The 18,056-nt window shown below is 27.2% G+C and overlaps 1 protein-coding gene across 2 annotated transcripts; it reads left to right on the plus strand.

The window, feature by feature from the left end:
- Nucleotides 1–14,825: 14,825 nt before the first annotated feature.
- On the plus strand, nt 14,826–17,660 carry LOC114269774 (gibberellin receptor GID1C). Of its 2 annotated transcripts, none has more exons than XM_028211133.2 (2): nt 14,826–15,338; nt 16,087–17,660. In XM_028211133.2, exons 1-2 carry the CDS (start codon nt 15,300–15,302, stop codon nt 17,071–17,073), a joined length of 1,026 nt encoding a protein of 341 aa, XP_028066934.2. In that variant the 5' UTR covers nt 14,826–15,299; the 3' UTR covers nt 17,074–17,660. The 2 variants fall into 2 exon arrangements, with proteins under 2 accessions (XP_028066934.2, XP_028066935.2); XM_028211134.2 differs by having other exon boundaries at nt 14,909–15,338; nt 16,003–17,660.
- The last annotated feature ends 396 nt before the right edge of the window (nt 17,661–18,056 follow it).

Here is an 18,056-nt window from a genome sequence, read left to right on the forward strand (position 1 = left end):
AAAAAAAAATGTAATTGATTTGTTTAACTCACTATGTTCTTTGAAAAAAAATTATTTGTGTTTTTTAACTATCAATTGACTTAATTTGTGATTTAATTTTTAATTCATTGTGTTTTTTGACCCCCCCAAAAAAAGAAAGAAGATTGTATTCATTAAGTTCACATAAAGTATCCATTATTGATGATGATTAGATTGTATTTTGAACAAAAAAAATTATAATTGGTCTTTTTAACTCATTGTGTTTTTTGAAAAATAAATTATTGTGTTTTTTAATTAGCAATTGACTTAATTTGTAGTTTTTAACTTACTGTATTATTATTATTATTATTATTATTATTATTATTATTATTATTATTATTATTATTATTATGATAAAAAATGTGATTGTATTTTTAACTACCAATTCACTTAATTTGTGATTGCGTTTTAATTCATTGTGTTTTTTTGAAAAAAAAATTATTGTATTTTTTAACTATCAATTAACTTAATTTGTGATTGAGTTTTTAGCTCGCAGTGTTTTATGGGGGGGGGGGGAACGATTGTAAATGATTGTGTTTTTTAAATATCAAATTAATTTTTTTTTTTTGTATTTTGTCTAGCAAAAAATAAAAAATTATAATTTGGTTTTTTAACTCATAATGTTTTTTGAAGAAAAAAAAATGATTGTATTTTTTAACTATCAATTGACTTCATTATTTTTTTTATTATTTTTATTATTATGAGCAAAAATGTTAGTATTGTGTTTTTTACACTCCGTTCTGATCACATTTTTTAACTAATCACGTTTTTTTACACTCCATTTCGATAACATGAGGAAAAAAAAATTGTTTGGGTTGTGACAATCTTTATATTTTTTCAAACAGAAATGAATTATATTCATTTTTCTCGATGATGATTAAATTGTATTTTGTCTTAAAAAAAAAATTGTAATTGGGTTTTTTTTTTTTAACTCGTTGTGTTTTTTGCAAAAATAAATGATTGTATTTTTTTAATTATCAATTGACTTAATTTGTGATTAGGTTTTTAGCTCACTGTGTTTTTTTTGCGAAAAAAATAATAATTGTACTTTTTAGCTACCAATTGACTTCATTGTTTTATTTTTTATTTACTTTTTTTATTATGAGCAAAAATTTGATTGTGCTTTTTTACACTCTATTTTGATTACATGGTGAATTTTTTTAACTGATTTTTTTTTAACACTCCATTTCGATCACATGATGAGGAAAAAAAATGTTTGCGTCGTGACAACCTCTGTGTTTTTACAGGATGGAATGTGATGCAGTTACTGCTAAAATCAATCGACTATCTCGAAAAAAAAATACTCATTTTACACTAGACTGATCATGATTATCTCATATTCAATGATAAATTGAAACAATTTAAAAAAGAAGCACGTCGATTAAGAGTATGTGTTCTACATGACAAATAATTGCAATATAGAACGAATGTTCAGAATGTCACGAGTAAGCTCTGAATTATTATCATTTTGTATATATTGATTTCTTATTAGTTTTTATACTAAATATATTTTTTTTGCTGCAATTTAAAATACAGGAGTTGTTATGCCTTCAACATTAGAGGGTGTTCACTTCCACCAAAAAATTTCAAGAGTCATCATATTGTCAAACAATACTAATATTCTAAATGGTAAGAACCTTAAGTAATAATGTTTTCTAATTATGATTATTTTATATTATAACTTGCAAATATTAATATCTACTGCTTTCATAATGAATGCTAATAGTTGCATTGTTTATATTTTTTTAATGAAAATTATATGATATAATAGTCATGCCTCCTATAGTTGAAGAGGAATGTAAGAAATATTATTTATATTAATTTTAAAATCATGATTTATTTGACAATATTCTTATAACTTAAAAAAAGTAATAATTTTTTACTAATTATTTTATTCATGTAAATCCAAATAAGGTAATTGTTATGTTCCTGATATCTGAGGATGTTCAGCTATATGAGGATGTTTCAGAAGCCACGAGGGTGATGAATAATAATATTGTCTTACAACAAGGTAAACACTAACATGTATATAGATTTTGTAATTATGATTTTTGAAATTATAATTCTCGATACTTCCACTTCCACCAAAATGTTTCAAGAGTAACCACATTGACAAATAATATTAATGTTGTAAATGGTAAGAATCTCAAGTAATAATATATTCTAATTATGATTCTTTTATATTATAACTCGCAAATACTAATAGCTACTACTTTCATAATGAATGCTAATAGTTTTGTTGTTTATATTTTTTATGAAAAATATATATATCTCCCATATCTAAGGAAGAAGGTAACAAACATTAGTTATATTAATTTTATGATTATGATTTATTTAACAATATTCTTATAACTTCAAAAAAATAATCAGTGTGATTGGTTTTAGTTTTTTGAAAATTGAGTTTTTTGTTTTTCGTATTTTTTCGTTTTTAGTGAATATTTTTTAAATTTTAAGTATTTTTTTACTTTTTTAGATGTACCTTACTTAGATGTATCTAAAATAATAAAATATTTGTGAAAAAATATTTTAAAAAATTAATAAATACACCAAAATATAAAAATATACTGAATTTTCGTATTTTTTAAAATATTTTTTTGATATTTAGTGTATTTTTTAAAGATTTTTTTCACAAATATTATACTTTTTAAGTGTCTTTATGTTAGGTGTGTCTAAAAATTAAAAAAAAAATGCTTAAAATGTAAAAAAAATTCATTGAAAATATTAAAATACGAAAAATAAAAAGTAGAAAACTATTTTCTGAAAACTGGAACCAAACAAGCTGAGGATTTTGTACTAATTATTTATTCATGTAAATCTAAATAAAGGAATTGTTATTCATGTAAGTATAACATTTTTACTTTATAACATTTTATAAATACATAATATATATGTTATTTATCAATTATAATATTAACTATCATCTTTACAATGCAGGAATGTTGATAGAAGATCCACAACAATTTAGATTTTAGTTATAATATATTTTATTTATTCAGTAAATTTCAAACAAATGTGATAATTTTTTTATTTTTATTACTTCAATTATAAAATGTTAACATTTTCTTTTGAAATTATGTATCTTTTGTTCTAACAATTTGAAAATATATTTAACATAATCATAAATAATTTTTTTAAATCTAATCCTATATATAGCATAGGTGATATGCTAATAGATTTTTAACTTAATTTAATTATTTTAAATTAATATAAAATTATAATTATAAAAATTAATTTATAAGTGATACGAAGTGGCCAACGGTGTTTATATAAAGGGGGATGATTCTTTTCAGTGTAGATTTGTACGAGAGATGTTGCGTGGGTTTTATGCGACTCACCACAAACTCTTAGGATGTGTTTGTTCCGAAGGATTGGGCGTGGGATTGGATTATTAGTTTCATTGTTTGTTTCATTTTTTTTGCTTCAGATTAATAGTCTTCCCGGACTATTAGTCCTACAAATATGGGACTATCCTATCCTATGGGGGATGTGATAGAAACTATGAGATTGGTATCCCAGGAGATTATTTTATAAAATATCTATTTTACCTTCCATGCTATTACTTAGCAAATAATTAAAAAATGATAAAATAGTCTTTGAACATTTATAAATTATTTTTTAGTATTGTTAATTTAAAATTATATATTAAATAAAAAAATTTAATTATAAATTATAAATTAAATTTGATTAAAAATAATAAATTATAAATTACAGCCTTATAAATTAAATTTTTTTTGTGTTGTTAAAAAATTAAATTTACATAAAAAAAAATAAATTTACATATTAAATTAAATTATTTTTTAGTGTTGTTAATTTAAAATTATATATTAAATAAAAAATACAAATTATAAATTTAATTAAAAATTATAAATTATGGCCTTATAAATTAAATTTTTTTAGTGTTGTTGAAATTTAATTTATATATTAAATAAAATTATTTTTTATTGTCCTTAATTTAAAATTATATATTAAATAAAAATTATGAATTATAAATTATAAATTTAATTTAATTGAAAATAATAAATTAAAATAATTAAAATTTTGTGCAAAAAATAAAATAAAACAAATTTTTATTTAATCTAGCTAAAAATAATTAAAATATTAAAGCTATGTTTAATATTGCTATTACTTAGTAAATAATTGAAAATGATAAAATAGTCATTTGAGCATTTATCATTCTCCATAATATCCCAAACAAACATTGAAGAACTAAAAATAGCCCAATCCAAACATCTATTCCTATGACTAAACAAACATAGGATACAAATTTAGTCTAACCAAATAGTCCTGGGACAATGTATGCCAGGACTAATAGTCTGATGGATTACAATCTCCCTTTATCCAGTCCGTTCAAATAAACGCACTTTTAATAATTTAAACAGATCATTTTTAGAGGCTTTATGCATAATATTTAAAAAATATAAAAGTAAATAGATCGATCTGACAATGATAGAATTTTCATTTTATCATGTTTGTTTCTAAATAAATAAATAATAAATAAAATTTTGATTAACCATCATTAATTTTATAAAACAAACACAATAAATTAAATATATTACAAATTATTGAAATGGACACATAATAAGCTCATCAGTTTGAACTGCGGCTCTCCAATCCAGTTCTACACATAATAATAGGAATTTTTGAGATAAGTAGCTGGAAAATGCTAGGCAGAGTTTGATTAGATTGATAATATATGGAAAAAGAAAAAGAAAAAAGAATTCATAAAAAAAAAAGAGGATAGGTTACGAATACACTTTTTGAGATTTATTTAAAATACGAATTATTGCTTGTGATTTGAAAAATTACAAATATAAATACCTTCCTGTCAGAATTTTTTATTTAACAGAATTAATTGAAAAAATAAAATTTCTAACTGTTCACCTATACAATAATAAAACTATCTGAATTATTAATTGATTAACATTATCAAAAATTGTTAATTAATTTGATGATTTATTAATAAAAGAACTTATTTGTTATGAAATTAGAAACCTTAGGGGATATAATGTTATTTTTAGAATCACAAGGAGTAATTTGTAATTTAAATAAATTTCAGGGAGGGTGTTTGTACTTTATTTTAAAAAAGGAAAAAATAATTCTTTATGTGTTTGTTTAAATAGAGAGTCTTAGAAAGTAATGGAAAATATGTACAGCTCACATTAGTTTGTTAGTTAAACTAACAATTTCTTACAAAATATGTAAGAAAAATTATTTTTTCTCACAAATTTTGACAAAGTTTATTTTATTTTCTTTTTACTCATGTTTTTCTCCACAACTCTCTGTTGTGCAATGATTATATTTTTTTCCATCATTTTTTCACAAAAATGTAAGTAAAAAAAAAAAGTCATTTTTTTTCTTTCTTTCACCTAACTTTATATTATTTTTTTATTTTATTTTTATCATATGTTTCTTTCTAAACATTCAATTTATTAAATATCTCACATGGTACGAGACTCACTCTAATAATTTGCATTACAAATCTAGGGGCTGAAATATCCTCATTAATAAGATATTTTATTTTATTTTATTTATTTTTGGAACAGATGTCCGAGTTAGTTTGGACACAAATTATTTATGACAATTGGATTTTATGCTAAATTTTATCTTACATCTAACTGTTCCTTATGTCTTACCAACAGTCAATCTGTGCAATATATGTGCTATTTAAATATATATATATATATATATATTTAATGGTAAAATGTGTATTATAAAAGAATAATTTTAATTTTAATTTTAAATTTAAATTAAATTTAAACTATAATTTTAATTATTTATTTGATAATATTGACACTATTGTTTTATAAAATTGTTACTTGAATACTTATATATATTAATTTTAGTTAAATTATTTGTATATTTTGATAATTTTAGTTCTATCGTATTACAAATGTGTAATTATTATATAATAATTTTTTATAATATATATTAAATTGTAAAATAGTAAAATAAATACTTATTTGATATTAAAAACAATAGTTAAATTAGAAGAAGAATTAGTAACATAAAATTAAAAGTAATTCTAACTATTTAATTTTCTTTTATATTCATCTAAAAAATAAAAATATATAGAAATAGAAATTATATAAAATTTATTAAAAAAATTAAATATAAAAATGTTGCAGTTAGATTATCATATAATGATTTTATATGATATATATATATATATATATATTAAATTATAAGATTGTAAAATACACACTCTTAATTAAATTAAAATATCAACTATATAAAAGAAATTCAATAACATCTAATAAATTAATAATCACATAACAATATCTAAACTCAAAAAGAAAAAATAATGAAAACATCCAAACGATGGATACATCTCAGTGTGTGAATTAATTAATTATCTGTAATATGATGTTAAAATATAAAAAAACTTACTGTTCAACAATTGAAAAAGTAAGTTAAACAGTAAATCCAAATTTCAAAATTCTTCGAGAGTATCGTTATTGTGTAAGTTTTTTCTCTGATGAGTTGTGATTATATAAAATAATATTAAAAAAGAAATATAATTTTATATATAAAATCACTATAAAATTTAAATGATAAATTTATAATATAAAATAATATAGAATTGGTATTGGGTATAGAATAAGGAAGGAAAAAAAAAAGCAATTTAGTATTAAAAAAAATCATAATATTATTGAAAGAATTAAGAAAAAAAACGTAAAACACAAAATTGGTATTAGGTTTGTAGGTCATCTCAATTTATCATGAAAATTATATGGAAGCGAAATATTTGTCAAATAGAATCCATGTAAAATAGGTAGAATTAATATTATTTAAATAAAATTTGAATTTGTATAGAATTAAAAAAATACATACTAACGTAATTCTTTAAAAAAAATGTTTTTTAATAATTTGAATTGTTCATATTGTAGAGTTTATTGATTAGATCAATTATGTAAAAAATTAAATTGGTTGGACATTTACAACTCCGTAATAAGAGCACATTTATTTTTTGAAAATAAAAGGTTAATTTCATCTTTTTAATTTTTAAAAAATAATAATTATTTGATCATAGAGTTATAGATTTTTGATTAATTTAATTTTTTACAAAGATAATATAATCAACAAATTTTATAATATCAACAATTTAAATTTAAAAAAAAAAAAAAACTTAAAAAGAGCTCCACCAAAACACCACAAAAAGGCTGCTGTGATTACTTACAGCAGCATCCCAAGCCCCTCGTGGTGGGCTAGTGTTTTTTTTTTTTGAACAATGGTGGAGGGCTAGTTTGAGGTGTACTTCTAGTTGATTTGTCACATTTTGCATTTCTTGTTTTGGAAGAGTAACGTTGAAGCTAAATTTAGGGTGGCTTTGAAGGGTAAGAAAAAAAAGTTAATTTACTAATTTTTAATTTTTTTTTTGAAAAAATATATAAAAAAATATAAAAATAATATGACTTAAATAAATCGATAAATTGACTTTTTTCTTGTTCCTAAGAGAGGCCTTAGAACCATTCTGAAGTACCAAAAAAGAAGCTATTGTGGGTGTTGTTTGATAAATTTGAAAATTTTAAATTAAAATTAAAAGATTTTAGTCTCTCTTTTTATGTTATTTTGGATAAAAATGTTGTTTAAAAAATTGATGGGTTTAATAAATATTAAAAGTTAGAATAATGTTTGAGAGTTCGAATTTGGCCCCCCTAATCCCCCTAATTTTCAAAACGACGTCGTTTTGGGGATTTTTTTTTTCTTTCTCCATTTTCGACTCTGAAACAGGGAGAGGGAGAGAAGCAGAGGGGAGGGGAAGAGAGAGGGAGAGAGAGAGAGAGAAGACGATCGCCGATCGCCGATGCCCAGTCGCCCATCGTCGCCCAGCCGCCGGTCGTCGTCGCAGCCCAGCCTCGCCGTCGCAGTTCCCTCATTCCTCCTCTTCCTTCCTCCTCCTCTTCTCCTTCTCTGCTTCTGAAAGGCCCCCTCCAGTCCCCTCCTTCCTCCTCCTCCCGCTCCCCCTCCCTCCTTCCTCTTCCTCTCCTCCTTCTCTGCTTCTGAAAAAAAAAAAAAAAAAATTAGGGGGATTCGGGGTAGCTCATTTCGAGCTACCCAGCACGACTCTAAAAGTTACTTTCTGTTGTTGGATAAGTTTAGGTGTGGTAATAAAAAAATGAATTTTTTTAAATATATGTTTTAGGATCCTTATAGTTTTTATAGACTTCAAAAGTTTTTTTTAAAAATTAAACATTTCGTAGACTCACTTTAAACAAAAATATTTAGAAAAAATCCGAATATTTATTTATTTATTTTTTGTATTTGCCATAGTAAATTTTATTTTTTTTTATATTTAAAAAAGTCATTTTTTCTTAGTTATCAGCTAAATAAGCCAAAAAAAAGGCACCGTTTGGAAAGAGTTAAACTAGATTTTTTTGGCTATTTTAGCAATAAAAGACAAAATAAATTATTTTAGCCACAAAAAATAAAATATCACATCTAACACATACTCATTTTAGCCAAAAAAAGCCTTTTACCATTTTTTCACAAAAAAAGTCAAAAAAATCAAAAAATCAAAAAGTTCTTCCCAAACTAAACTTTTTAGCCAAAAATTGAATTTTAAATTTTTTTATATGAAAATTTATTTGGCATTTATTTGAATTTAAATATTGAATTTTGTCAATTTTTTATATGTACAAAGCCTCCGTTTAGGAAGTGAGTTGGTTTTTTGGTTTTTTTGGCTATTTTAGCCTGAGTTAAAAAGTTTGATTTGGGAAGAACTTTTTAACTTTTTAAACTTTTTTTGTAAAAGAATAGTATAATAATTATAAATTATATGTAATATTTTATTTATTATGACTAAAATAATTTATTTTATCTTCCATAGCTAAAATAACCCTAAACCACCTCGCCAAACGGAGCGTTTGGTGTTGAATTTTAATTAAAAGAAATTGTACACGGTACATTTGGTAGTACTGAGCTGATATTTGGATATGCGCTTCCCTCCTCGGAATTATCTCATCTTGTTTCTGGCTGAAGCTTTTGTAGCTGGTTTGGTGCTTGTTTATCCTATCTATAAAGTCGTAGTTATGATGATAGCATGACGATTGTCGTCATTATATATATATACACATGTATAATTAAAAATAAATATTTTTATAATAAGTTTGGTTGTATTCGATAAAGTTTTTAAAATATAATTTAAGAATAAAGTTATATTTTGGTTTATAAGTTTTAGAATTATAATTTGAATGTAAAAAATTTGTTTGATTACAAATTTTGAAAAGAATTTTAAATTGAGTTTTAGAGGGTGTTTTGAGTTTTTGAAATTAGAAGAGTTATTTGATTTTAAAATTTACAATTTATAATTAAACACACAACTCAAAATTCTATTCAAAATTCATATAAAAATTTTAAAAATTCTAAAAATATTTTTTATTTATAATAAAAAGTAACATGTGAAAAAAAAAAAACACTATTCTGGTCAACTGGCTGGGAGGATGATCGGGTTAGCCAAATTTTCTCTCATGGAAAAGAATTTTCAAAAGTGAGTGTGAAATTATAATTTAAAAGCTCGAAACAAATACCACACTCAAATCAGTGGGTGTAAATGTATTTGGAACACATAACTAAATACAGTAGTGTTTGGTAGAGTTTTAGAAATATGACTTGAGAATAGAGTTATATTTTGAATTTGTGAGTTTTGAAATTATGATTTGAGTGTAGAAAATTTGTTTGGTTATGAGTTTTAAAAATAATTTTGAATTAAGTTTTGAGTTGAGTGTTGAATGTTTGATGTGACATGTGAAATGAAAAAATATATTTGGTTACGAATTTTGAAAAGAGTTTTCAAAACTTAATTGAAACAGTTGTAATTCATAAACAAACACACAACTTAAAACTCTATTGAAAATTATATTCAAAACTCATAACCAAACTCCTTTTAGCATTTAAATAAAAAAAAAAAGAAGTCATTTTGATCTAAAAAAATAATTTTTATATTTAAAAATATAAAAAACAAATATAATTTTTTTTTTCTAAATAACAAGTGGCAATTGGTGATTGTCAGTTGCAAAAAAAATAAAAATACACTGTTCTAGTCAACTGACAGGACAATTAATCGAATATCTGAAGGGACGATCGAGTAGACACAAAATTCAAAATTCCTCCATCTTTGAGAAGGGAGAACACGAAAAAAAAAAAAAAGAAGTAACCAAATGTAAAAGAGAATCACATTTTAAAATATGTGATAAAATCACACTTTAAAAACTCTATCCAAACATAAAATATAAATGAAGAAGTGAAATTATATTTACAGAATATAAGCAAACACGGCCAAAAACTTCTACTGAAACACCACAAGAAGAAGCTGTAGTGAGTTGCTCTTGCTCATATCAACATTCCCAATTCCCACCGGAAGCCTCAAAAGTCAAACCAACCTCCAATCGAAAAAGAAAAAAACAATAAAATAAAAAACATATAAGTAAATACCTAAATTTGAATGGCATTTTAGTAAACAAAATGTAAGAATTAGGGGCAGTTTCGGCAATTGAGAGTGGGCCCGGAACGGATTCCGTTTGTCGTCACGTGACTTGGCCGTAGCCGCACGAACGGTAGCTTTTGTCTTCCTCCGTTTTATACTCTTTTGTTTTATTTATTTGTTTGTTTTAATTTTTTGTTATATTATAAAATTTCAATTGATTCATTATGTCATTCAATATAATATATTCATAAATAAATTCTCATTACAAGTATTAATCATGTCTTATTTTGATCTTTCTTATTCTTCTTTCTTTAAATAAAACTTCCTATAATAACATTTACATATTCAATTTTATAAGTAGTAATCAATATCGATTATCTATGATTAGGGCTGTAAATGAATTGAATTATTAACAAGTTGGTTTGGTTTGGTTTGACTCGACTCGACTCGTTAAGAACTTGATTCATTTAATAACTGAGTTGAACTTGAACTCGAATATTAAACCCCTTTAGTAAGCGAGTCGAGTTCAAACTTAAATAAGTTCGGCTCGTCAAACTTAACTCATTTATTTGTATTCAAATTATATAATAATATATTAAATTATATATAAATAATAGTATAAATATATTATTTGTGTATTAATTAATATAAGGGAAAATTAGTCTAATGTCTCTCTCCCACTTTTAATAATGGAAGAGATCCACAATGTTTTTTTTTATGATGTCTAAGGTCCTTCAACACCAAACCCATATATTACAGACAAATTTTAGAAAAAACGAAAGGGCTTCAAAACTATCTTCAAAAACTAAGTTTGGTCTCTCTCTTCTCACTCTCTGCTTCCTCTCTCTCTCTCCCCTATAGCCAAATGAACAAAAGCTTCAAGATCTTCCTCTATCCTATCCCCAAATCCCACCCATTCGCCAACGTCCTTCTCCCAGTCTCCAGCGATCCAGGTGGCAACTACGCCAGCGAATACTTATTCAAAAAGTCCCTCGCCAAGTCCCACTTCCTCACCACCAATCCCTCTGATGCTGACTTCTTCTTCCTCCCCTTCTCCATCGCCGCCATGCGTCACGATCAGCGAATCGGAGTGGGAGAGATTCAGAATTTTGTTAGGGATTATGTTGTGAATGTGAGTAAAGAGTATCCTTATTGTAATTCTTGGTGGATCGATGAAGATATTGAGAGAGACACCAACCTCAGTGATAATGAGGTTCAAGGCTGGGAGCGTAGAGTCGGCTCATCACCACACTTTTGGGCATGGTTTGGTGGTGCTGAAGGGTAGCAAAAGGGTGTGGATTTTGAGCAAGAAAGAGAATTACGATTTGGGTGTTGGTGATTTCTTGTTCACGTTGGTGGGGGATGTGCATTGGGTGAAGTATTTTGAGGATATTGAGTTTTTCATCAAATGAGATGGGCATTAGGATCTTTTGATGGATGAGGATTTTGATGCTTCAAATGCTTCTAATCAGAAGGAGATTTAGTTGGTGGGTTGGTGTGAAAATAGAGGTATGGGTGAGCAAACAAAAGAAAATTGTGTTAGCTTTTTAATCAATTTTTTCTGATTGAGTCAACGGGATGTGATTAGGATGGATGCGAGACTCATTTAATGTTATGTTTATTTGTAGAGTTAGGAAAGAAATTGAGATGGAGGAGGGGATTATGATGGAGGTTGGAAGGGGGATTGAGATGGAGGAGGTGAAGGTGGTATTAGAAAAATAGTCCGCCGGACTATAAATTTTTTTATTTTTTACATGTTAGACATTTTTTTTAAAAGTATTCAGCTTGCTTATTTTCATTTTTCAGAAAACACTTTTCAGAAAATTATACTTTCTTTTTTTCGTATTTTTTTTTGTTTTTACTGAATTTTTTAAATATTTTAAGCATTTTTTTTTTACTTTTTAGACACACCTAACATAAATACACCTAAAAAGTAAAAAAAATTATAAAAAAAATCTTTTAAAAATTCACTAAACACCAAAAATATATATAAAAAAAAGAATCCAGTACATTTTTTGTATTTTTATGTATTTATTAATTTTTTAAAATATTTTTTCACAAAATTTTTACTTTTTAGATACATCTAACTAAGGTGCATCTAAAAAGGTAAAAAAAAATGTTTAAAATTTAAAAAATATTCACTAAAAACAAAAGAATACAAAAATAAAAAAACTCAGTTTTTAAAAAACTTAATCAAAAAAACTCAAACCAAACACACTGATTAATGTTTAATTTTTTGTTTTTTTGTATTTGTTTTATTATTTTATATAAAAATAATTTAATAATTCCTACGTTAACAACTATTATCAAAATAAATATAATTTTACTTAAATCCCTTCCTATTAATCTTTCACTATAAATTTTTTCTATCTTAGGCCTCGTTTGGGAACCCTCATTTTTAGCCAAAGAGTCAAAAAGTTATTAAATTAGTCAAATAACCAACAATCCATACAAAAAAGTCAAAGATTCTCTTTTCTCTCTACTTTTTACACATCTTTTCGTAAAAAATTAAAAAATCATTTGAAAATATTAATTTTTTTTAATTCATATTTTAACCAAATAATTAAAAAATTACTAAATTAACCTATTCGCAAACGAGACCCAACTTCTAAAAATAAACGGGCGACCCTGAAGTACGAACTGAGGTTGGGCATGAGTCATTGGGGGCGGATGACGATGACTCTTACTTGCAAGAGCATTTCAAGTAAATAGAGCATTTAAGTGCAACAATGTTAAAATAACACAATGCAGCCCCCCCCCCCCCCCCCCCCAAAAAAAAAAAAAAAAAAAAAAAAAAAAAAAACTTACTTCAGTCTATATATTATGCAAAAATAACACATTTTATGTGCTAAACTTGATACATGAAATAGCATTATTAATTTTTTACTATATGTTTGATCAATTCATTTTTTTAATTATGGAAGATACATTTAGGCTATTAGAAGTAGAGTTTAATTTATCAGTAAGTATGACTATAACAAAGATAAATCAAGCGAGTGAGAGTTAATTTTATACAATTAAATTAAGATACATTAGATGTAAAGATAAAGATGAAAAACTCATTTATTTGTATTATAAAATTTACTTAAATTAATGAATTATAGTATTATTTAAAAAATTATGCTCAAAGAATAATGGTCGATGGTTAAATGAATAAAAAAACAAAGAAAAAGTACACTGTTAAAGTATATGTTATTTTACGAACATTGAAAAAAAATTATCATGCACACTCATCAAAGGTATAATTTTATATTTTTTTTTGTTATAAGTAAAAAAATTATAATCAAATAATACATGATGTATAATCAAAGATTTCATAAGTTATAATTAAAATAAAATGATAATTAAAGAAGAAAATTAATTATAACTAAAAAATAAAATAACATAACTTAGAGGTGTATATGGTAAAGAGTGTGCATAGTAAAATTTTCTTAAACATCGCACATTACTCTACTAACTTATAATAAATCTATATATAATATATATATATATATATTATATTAAAATGGTACAAAAATTATTGTGTTATTAGAAATATTTTAATTCAATTATAAAATTAGATATAACTCTCATAAAAGAAAATCATGTAAAATTGTTGTATATGATTTTGTAATAAAATTCTATACACATCATGTAACAAGATTATATATAATTTTATGATTGAATTGTGTCCTTTTAGAATTATTCATACTCTAAACTGTGAACCACCGACCTGCGAGTTCCCTTTTGTGATTTTATTGTTTTAAAAAATAAATAATAATTGCAAATGAAATATACTTTCTTGGTGCAAAACGAGAAGACTCGGAACCACCTTTTGTGATTTTATTATTTTAAAATATAAATACTAATTGCAAATGAAATATACTTTCTTGGTGCAAAACAAGAAGACTCTGGGAGCCACCCTTTTGTGATTTTATTATTTTAAAAAATAAATAATAATTGTAGATGAAATATACTTTCTTAGTGCAAAACGAGAAGACTCTGGGAGCCACCCTTTTGTGATTTTATTATTTTAAAAAATAAATAATAATTGCAAATGAAATATACTTTCTTGGTGTAAAACGAGAAAACTTTGAGAACCATAAGTGTTTGGCCTAATGGGTGATGATTAAGGTCTAGAAGTTTGCTCTCTCTCATATTTTAGGTTCAAATTCTCTAGTCAGTAAATGTATATTTTGAGATCATGAACTGCAGAGTGTAAGCTTTGTTACGGAAGGTTTGTTTGGACTGTAAGGACTTAGTCTGATGCAAATAAGCTAGCTGAGAATACCTTACCTAACCCAAAAAAAAAAAAACCAAAAAAAAAGAAAAAATTTAATTGGTTGATTCCAAATAAAATATAATATTCTGGGGCAAAACAACAAAATTTAATAAAGTAAGGGGCGAAAATGAAAACATTAACAAAATTAAGTTGGAGGGTCCCACATGAAAAATGAACTAAAAATAGGTATTTCCTTTCGGCCGCTCACTTTGTCGCCTCTCTCGTCTTCATTCACCCCACCTTGTTCTTTAGCCCCTGACCATACGTTCTCGCTATCCTGCGCGGCTCCCCTTATCCTTCACCCCCTCCCCCTCCCCCTCCCCCTCCCCCTGCTTCTCTCTCTCCTCTGTCTTATTGCAAGAGTTTTTGTACGCTAGAGAGACAGAGAGAGTGATTGGGTTTTGTTTGATGTAAATTGATCTTTTGATGAGTTAGAGCAGCGATCTTAGACAGAGAGAGAGAGAGAGACGAGGGAGAGAAGTTTTGGGTGTTCTTTGTGTTTGGAAATGTGATCTACTGTGAAGTGTGAAGGTCTGAAGAGATCTGTGTTGGGTTTAAGTGTTTAGTGTTTTGATTATTCAATTTTTTCTTGTTTTCATGGCGGGTAGTAATGAAGTCAACCTCAATGAATCGAAGGTATTCATTTTTTTCTTTGATTAAAATTGTTTTCAATTTTCACTTTCTATTCTTTCATCTATGTAGTGTAAATATCTTTATAAAAGTGATTTGTTTGATGGTGGTTATGTTGATTTAAGCTCATGTGTTCGACCTTTTGCTTCTTTGGATTGGGTTTTTAAGCTTGTGGCTTTGTTTTAACTTGAACTAGTCTTGATTCTTTGAGTTTTAAGTGATTTCGATAAGGGTCTTTGACTATTATGAAGATTGAGGATTTGTTGATATATTTGTTTTCATCTCTACTTTGTATAAATTTTTGGGTATTAGGTTTGAGATTTTTTTTTGAAGTTTTAAGTGATTTTGATATGGGTCTTTGACTGATTACTACTAGGTTTGAGATTTTGTTCTTTAAAGAAATATTTGCTGTTTTTGGTGTTTTTGTTCTCTTGAAGCGGTTTGTTGTGGAACTTTAATATATGATTTAAAGCTCTTGAGATATGTTGATGGTCTGTATAGCTGGTTCACCTACTTATTGCTTTTTTAATTTGTTATGCTATGTTGGGAAAGTGGTTTCTGCATATTTAGGGTTCTGTTACTTTTGTAGGATTTTGAGCCTGTCTACTCATTTTTGACCTTGTTATCATGTTATTGCTCCTAATTTTGGCCTTTTGATATGATTGATTAGGTACTACCTATGACTAGAGAATTTTACTATTTCTAGCTTTGAATTATGGCATCTCAGTTTTTCACTTCTATTTTACGTATATAGATGGTGGTTCCACTCAACACATGGGTCCTCATCTCCAATTTCAAGCTGGCCTACACTCTTCTTCGTCGCCCAGATGGCACTTTCAATCGCCATTTGGCAGAGTTCCTTGACCGGAAAGTACCCGCCAATGCCAATCCCGTTGAAGGGGTGTTTTCTTTCGACGTCATTATTGACCGTGAAACTAGCCTCCTCAGTCGAGTCTATCGGCTAGCTGATGGTGAAGGTCTGCCTAGTATCCTTGACCTTGAAAAGCCTGTGACGTCTGATATTGTCCCGGTCATAATTTTCTTCCATGGTGGAAGCTTTGCACACTCCTCTTCGAATAGTGCTATTTATGACATTCTTTGTCGCCGCCTAGTGGGTATTTGTAAGGCTGTTGTGGTATCAGTGAATTATTGTCGAGCGCCTGAAAACCGTTTCCCTTGTCCCTATGATGATGGTTGGGCTGCTCTTCGGTGGGTTAATTCAAGGCCATGGCTTCAAAGTAAAAAAGATTCAAAAGTTCGAATATACTTGGCTGGAGATAGCTCTGGTGGTAATATAGTTCACAATGTTGCTTTAAGAGCTGTAGATTCGGAGATTGAAGTGTTGGGAAACATACTTCTCAACCCAATGTTTGGTGGGCAAGAGAGATCTGAATCAGAGAAGCGATTAGATGGGAAATATTTTGTCACAATGCAAGACCGGGATTGGTATTGGAGAGCATTTCTTCCTGAAGGAGAAGACCGGGACCATCCAGCGTGCAATCCATTTGGTCCTAAGGGGATAAGCCTTGAAGGAATCAAATTCCCCAAGAGTCTTGTTGTGGTTGCCGGTTTGGATCTTGTTCAAGACTGGCAATTGGCTTATGTTGAAGGGCTAAAGAGGTATAACCAAGAGGTGAAGCTTCTCTACTTGGAGCGAGCAACGATTGGATTCTATTTGTTACCCAACAATGATCACTTCTACACCGTCATGGATGAGATAAGTGATTTTGTTAATTCTTAATTGTTCATAGACCAAACCCGATTTACTGACAGGGCAGCAATACTTGAAAAGCTTGACATTTCGCCACGGGGGTTTATATCTTCTTTGGAAGGGCTTGTTTGCAGTTTGTAAGATTGTTTAGTACTACTGTCTACTAGTACCGCTTACTCTTTAGTTGGTTGTGTTGTTATTGCTTTTGTGCTTCTTGGGTCTGGTTCATCTTCGGCGAAAGATGGCTTGGCTTGGTTGTTGGTCAAGAAGGCAAGTGGTTCAGCATCTAGTTGGACTGAAAAAGTTAGTTATGCTTCTATTGTCACTTGGGGTTTGGACCTCAATTGATATGGTTTGATGTAAGTAGTTTTAGGCTGGCGAAGCCATCTAACTCCGTTCAGCTCATCCACCAATTCAAAAAAAAAAAAAAAACTTTCTGACTGCTGATGACAGAGGAAAGTGTGTGTTTGGTGGCCGATCAAACTTGAGGTCGGTGCTAGCTAACGCTATATAGCTAATTGTATGACAAGAATGGAAAACATCCATTGTAATATATAAATTTGTATGATGTTTATACATAAGTACTAGACTTATATATAAAGTTGTTTGTTTATCTATTGTTTCGGTTCTCCTGTTTTTTGTTTTCTTCCTTGATTGAATCTGATTTTGTTTTCGTTTACTCCTTTCACTCTGTAATTTGTTAGTATTTCTTTCTGAACTGGTTGATAGTGTTGAACTTTGGTAGCTTTGTTGGAATTGTGAAGTAATTGTTACTGAAATCTCTTGAATTCAATTCTTTCTAGCTAGCAATCAGTCCTCGATTGATAGAAGGATATTGGGAAATTTTCTTACACTCTCTCATTCTTTCAGTCTTCAAAACGTTTTCTTACACTTTCCCATTATGAATGAAGAACAAGAAGATTTGATGGGTGGCAAGTATGAAGGGATTTTGAAATCATATTAATGTTGAAAGGATCAGAAACTTGTTTTTACATTTCCTTACTGTGAATGAA

The sequence above is a fragment of the Camellia sinensis genome, chromosome 5 (assembly GCF_055761805.1).
Source record: "Camellia sinensis isolate YWXY chromosome 5, ASM5576180v1, whole genome shotgun sequence".
Classification (NCBI taxonomy): Eukaryota; Viridiplantae; Streptophyta; class Magnoliopsida; order Ericales; family Theaceae; genus Camellia; species Camellia sinensis.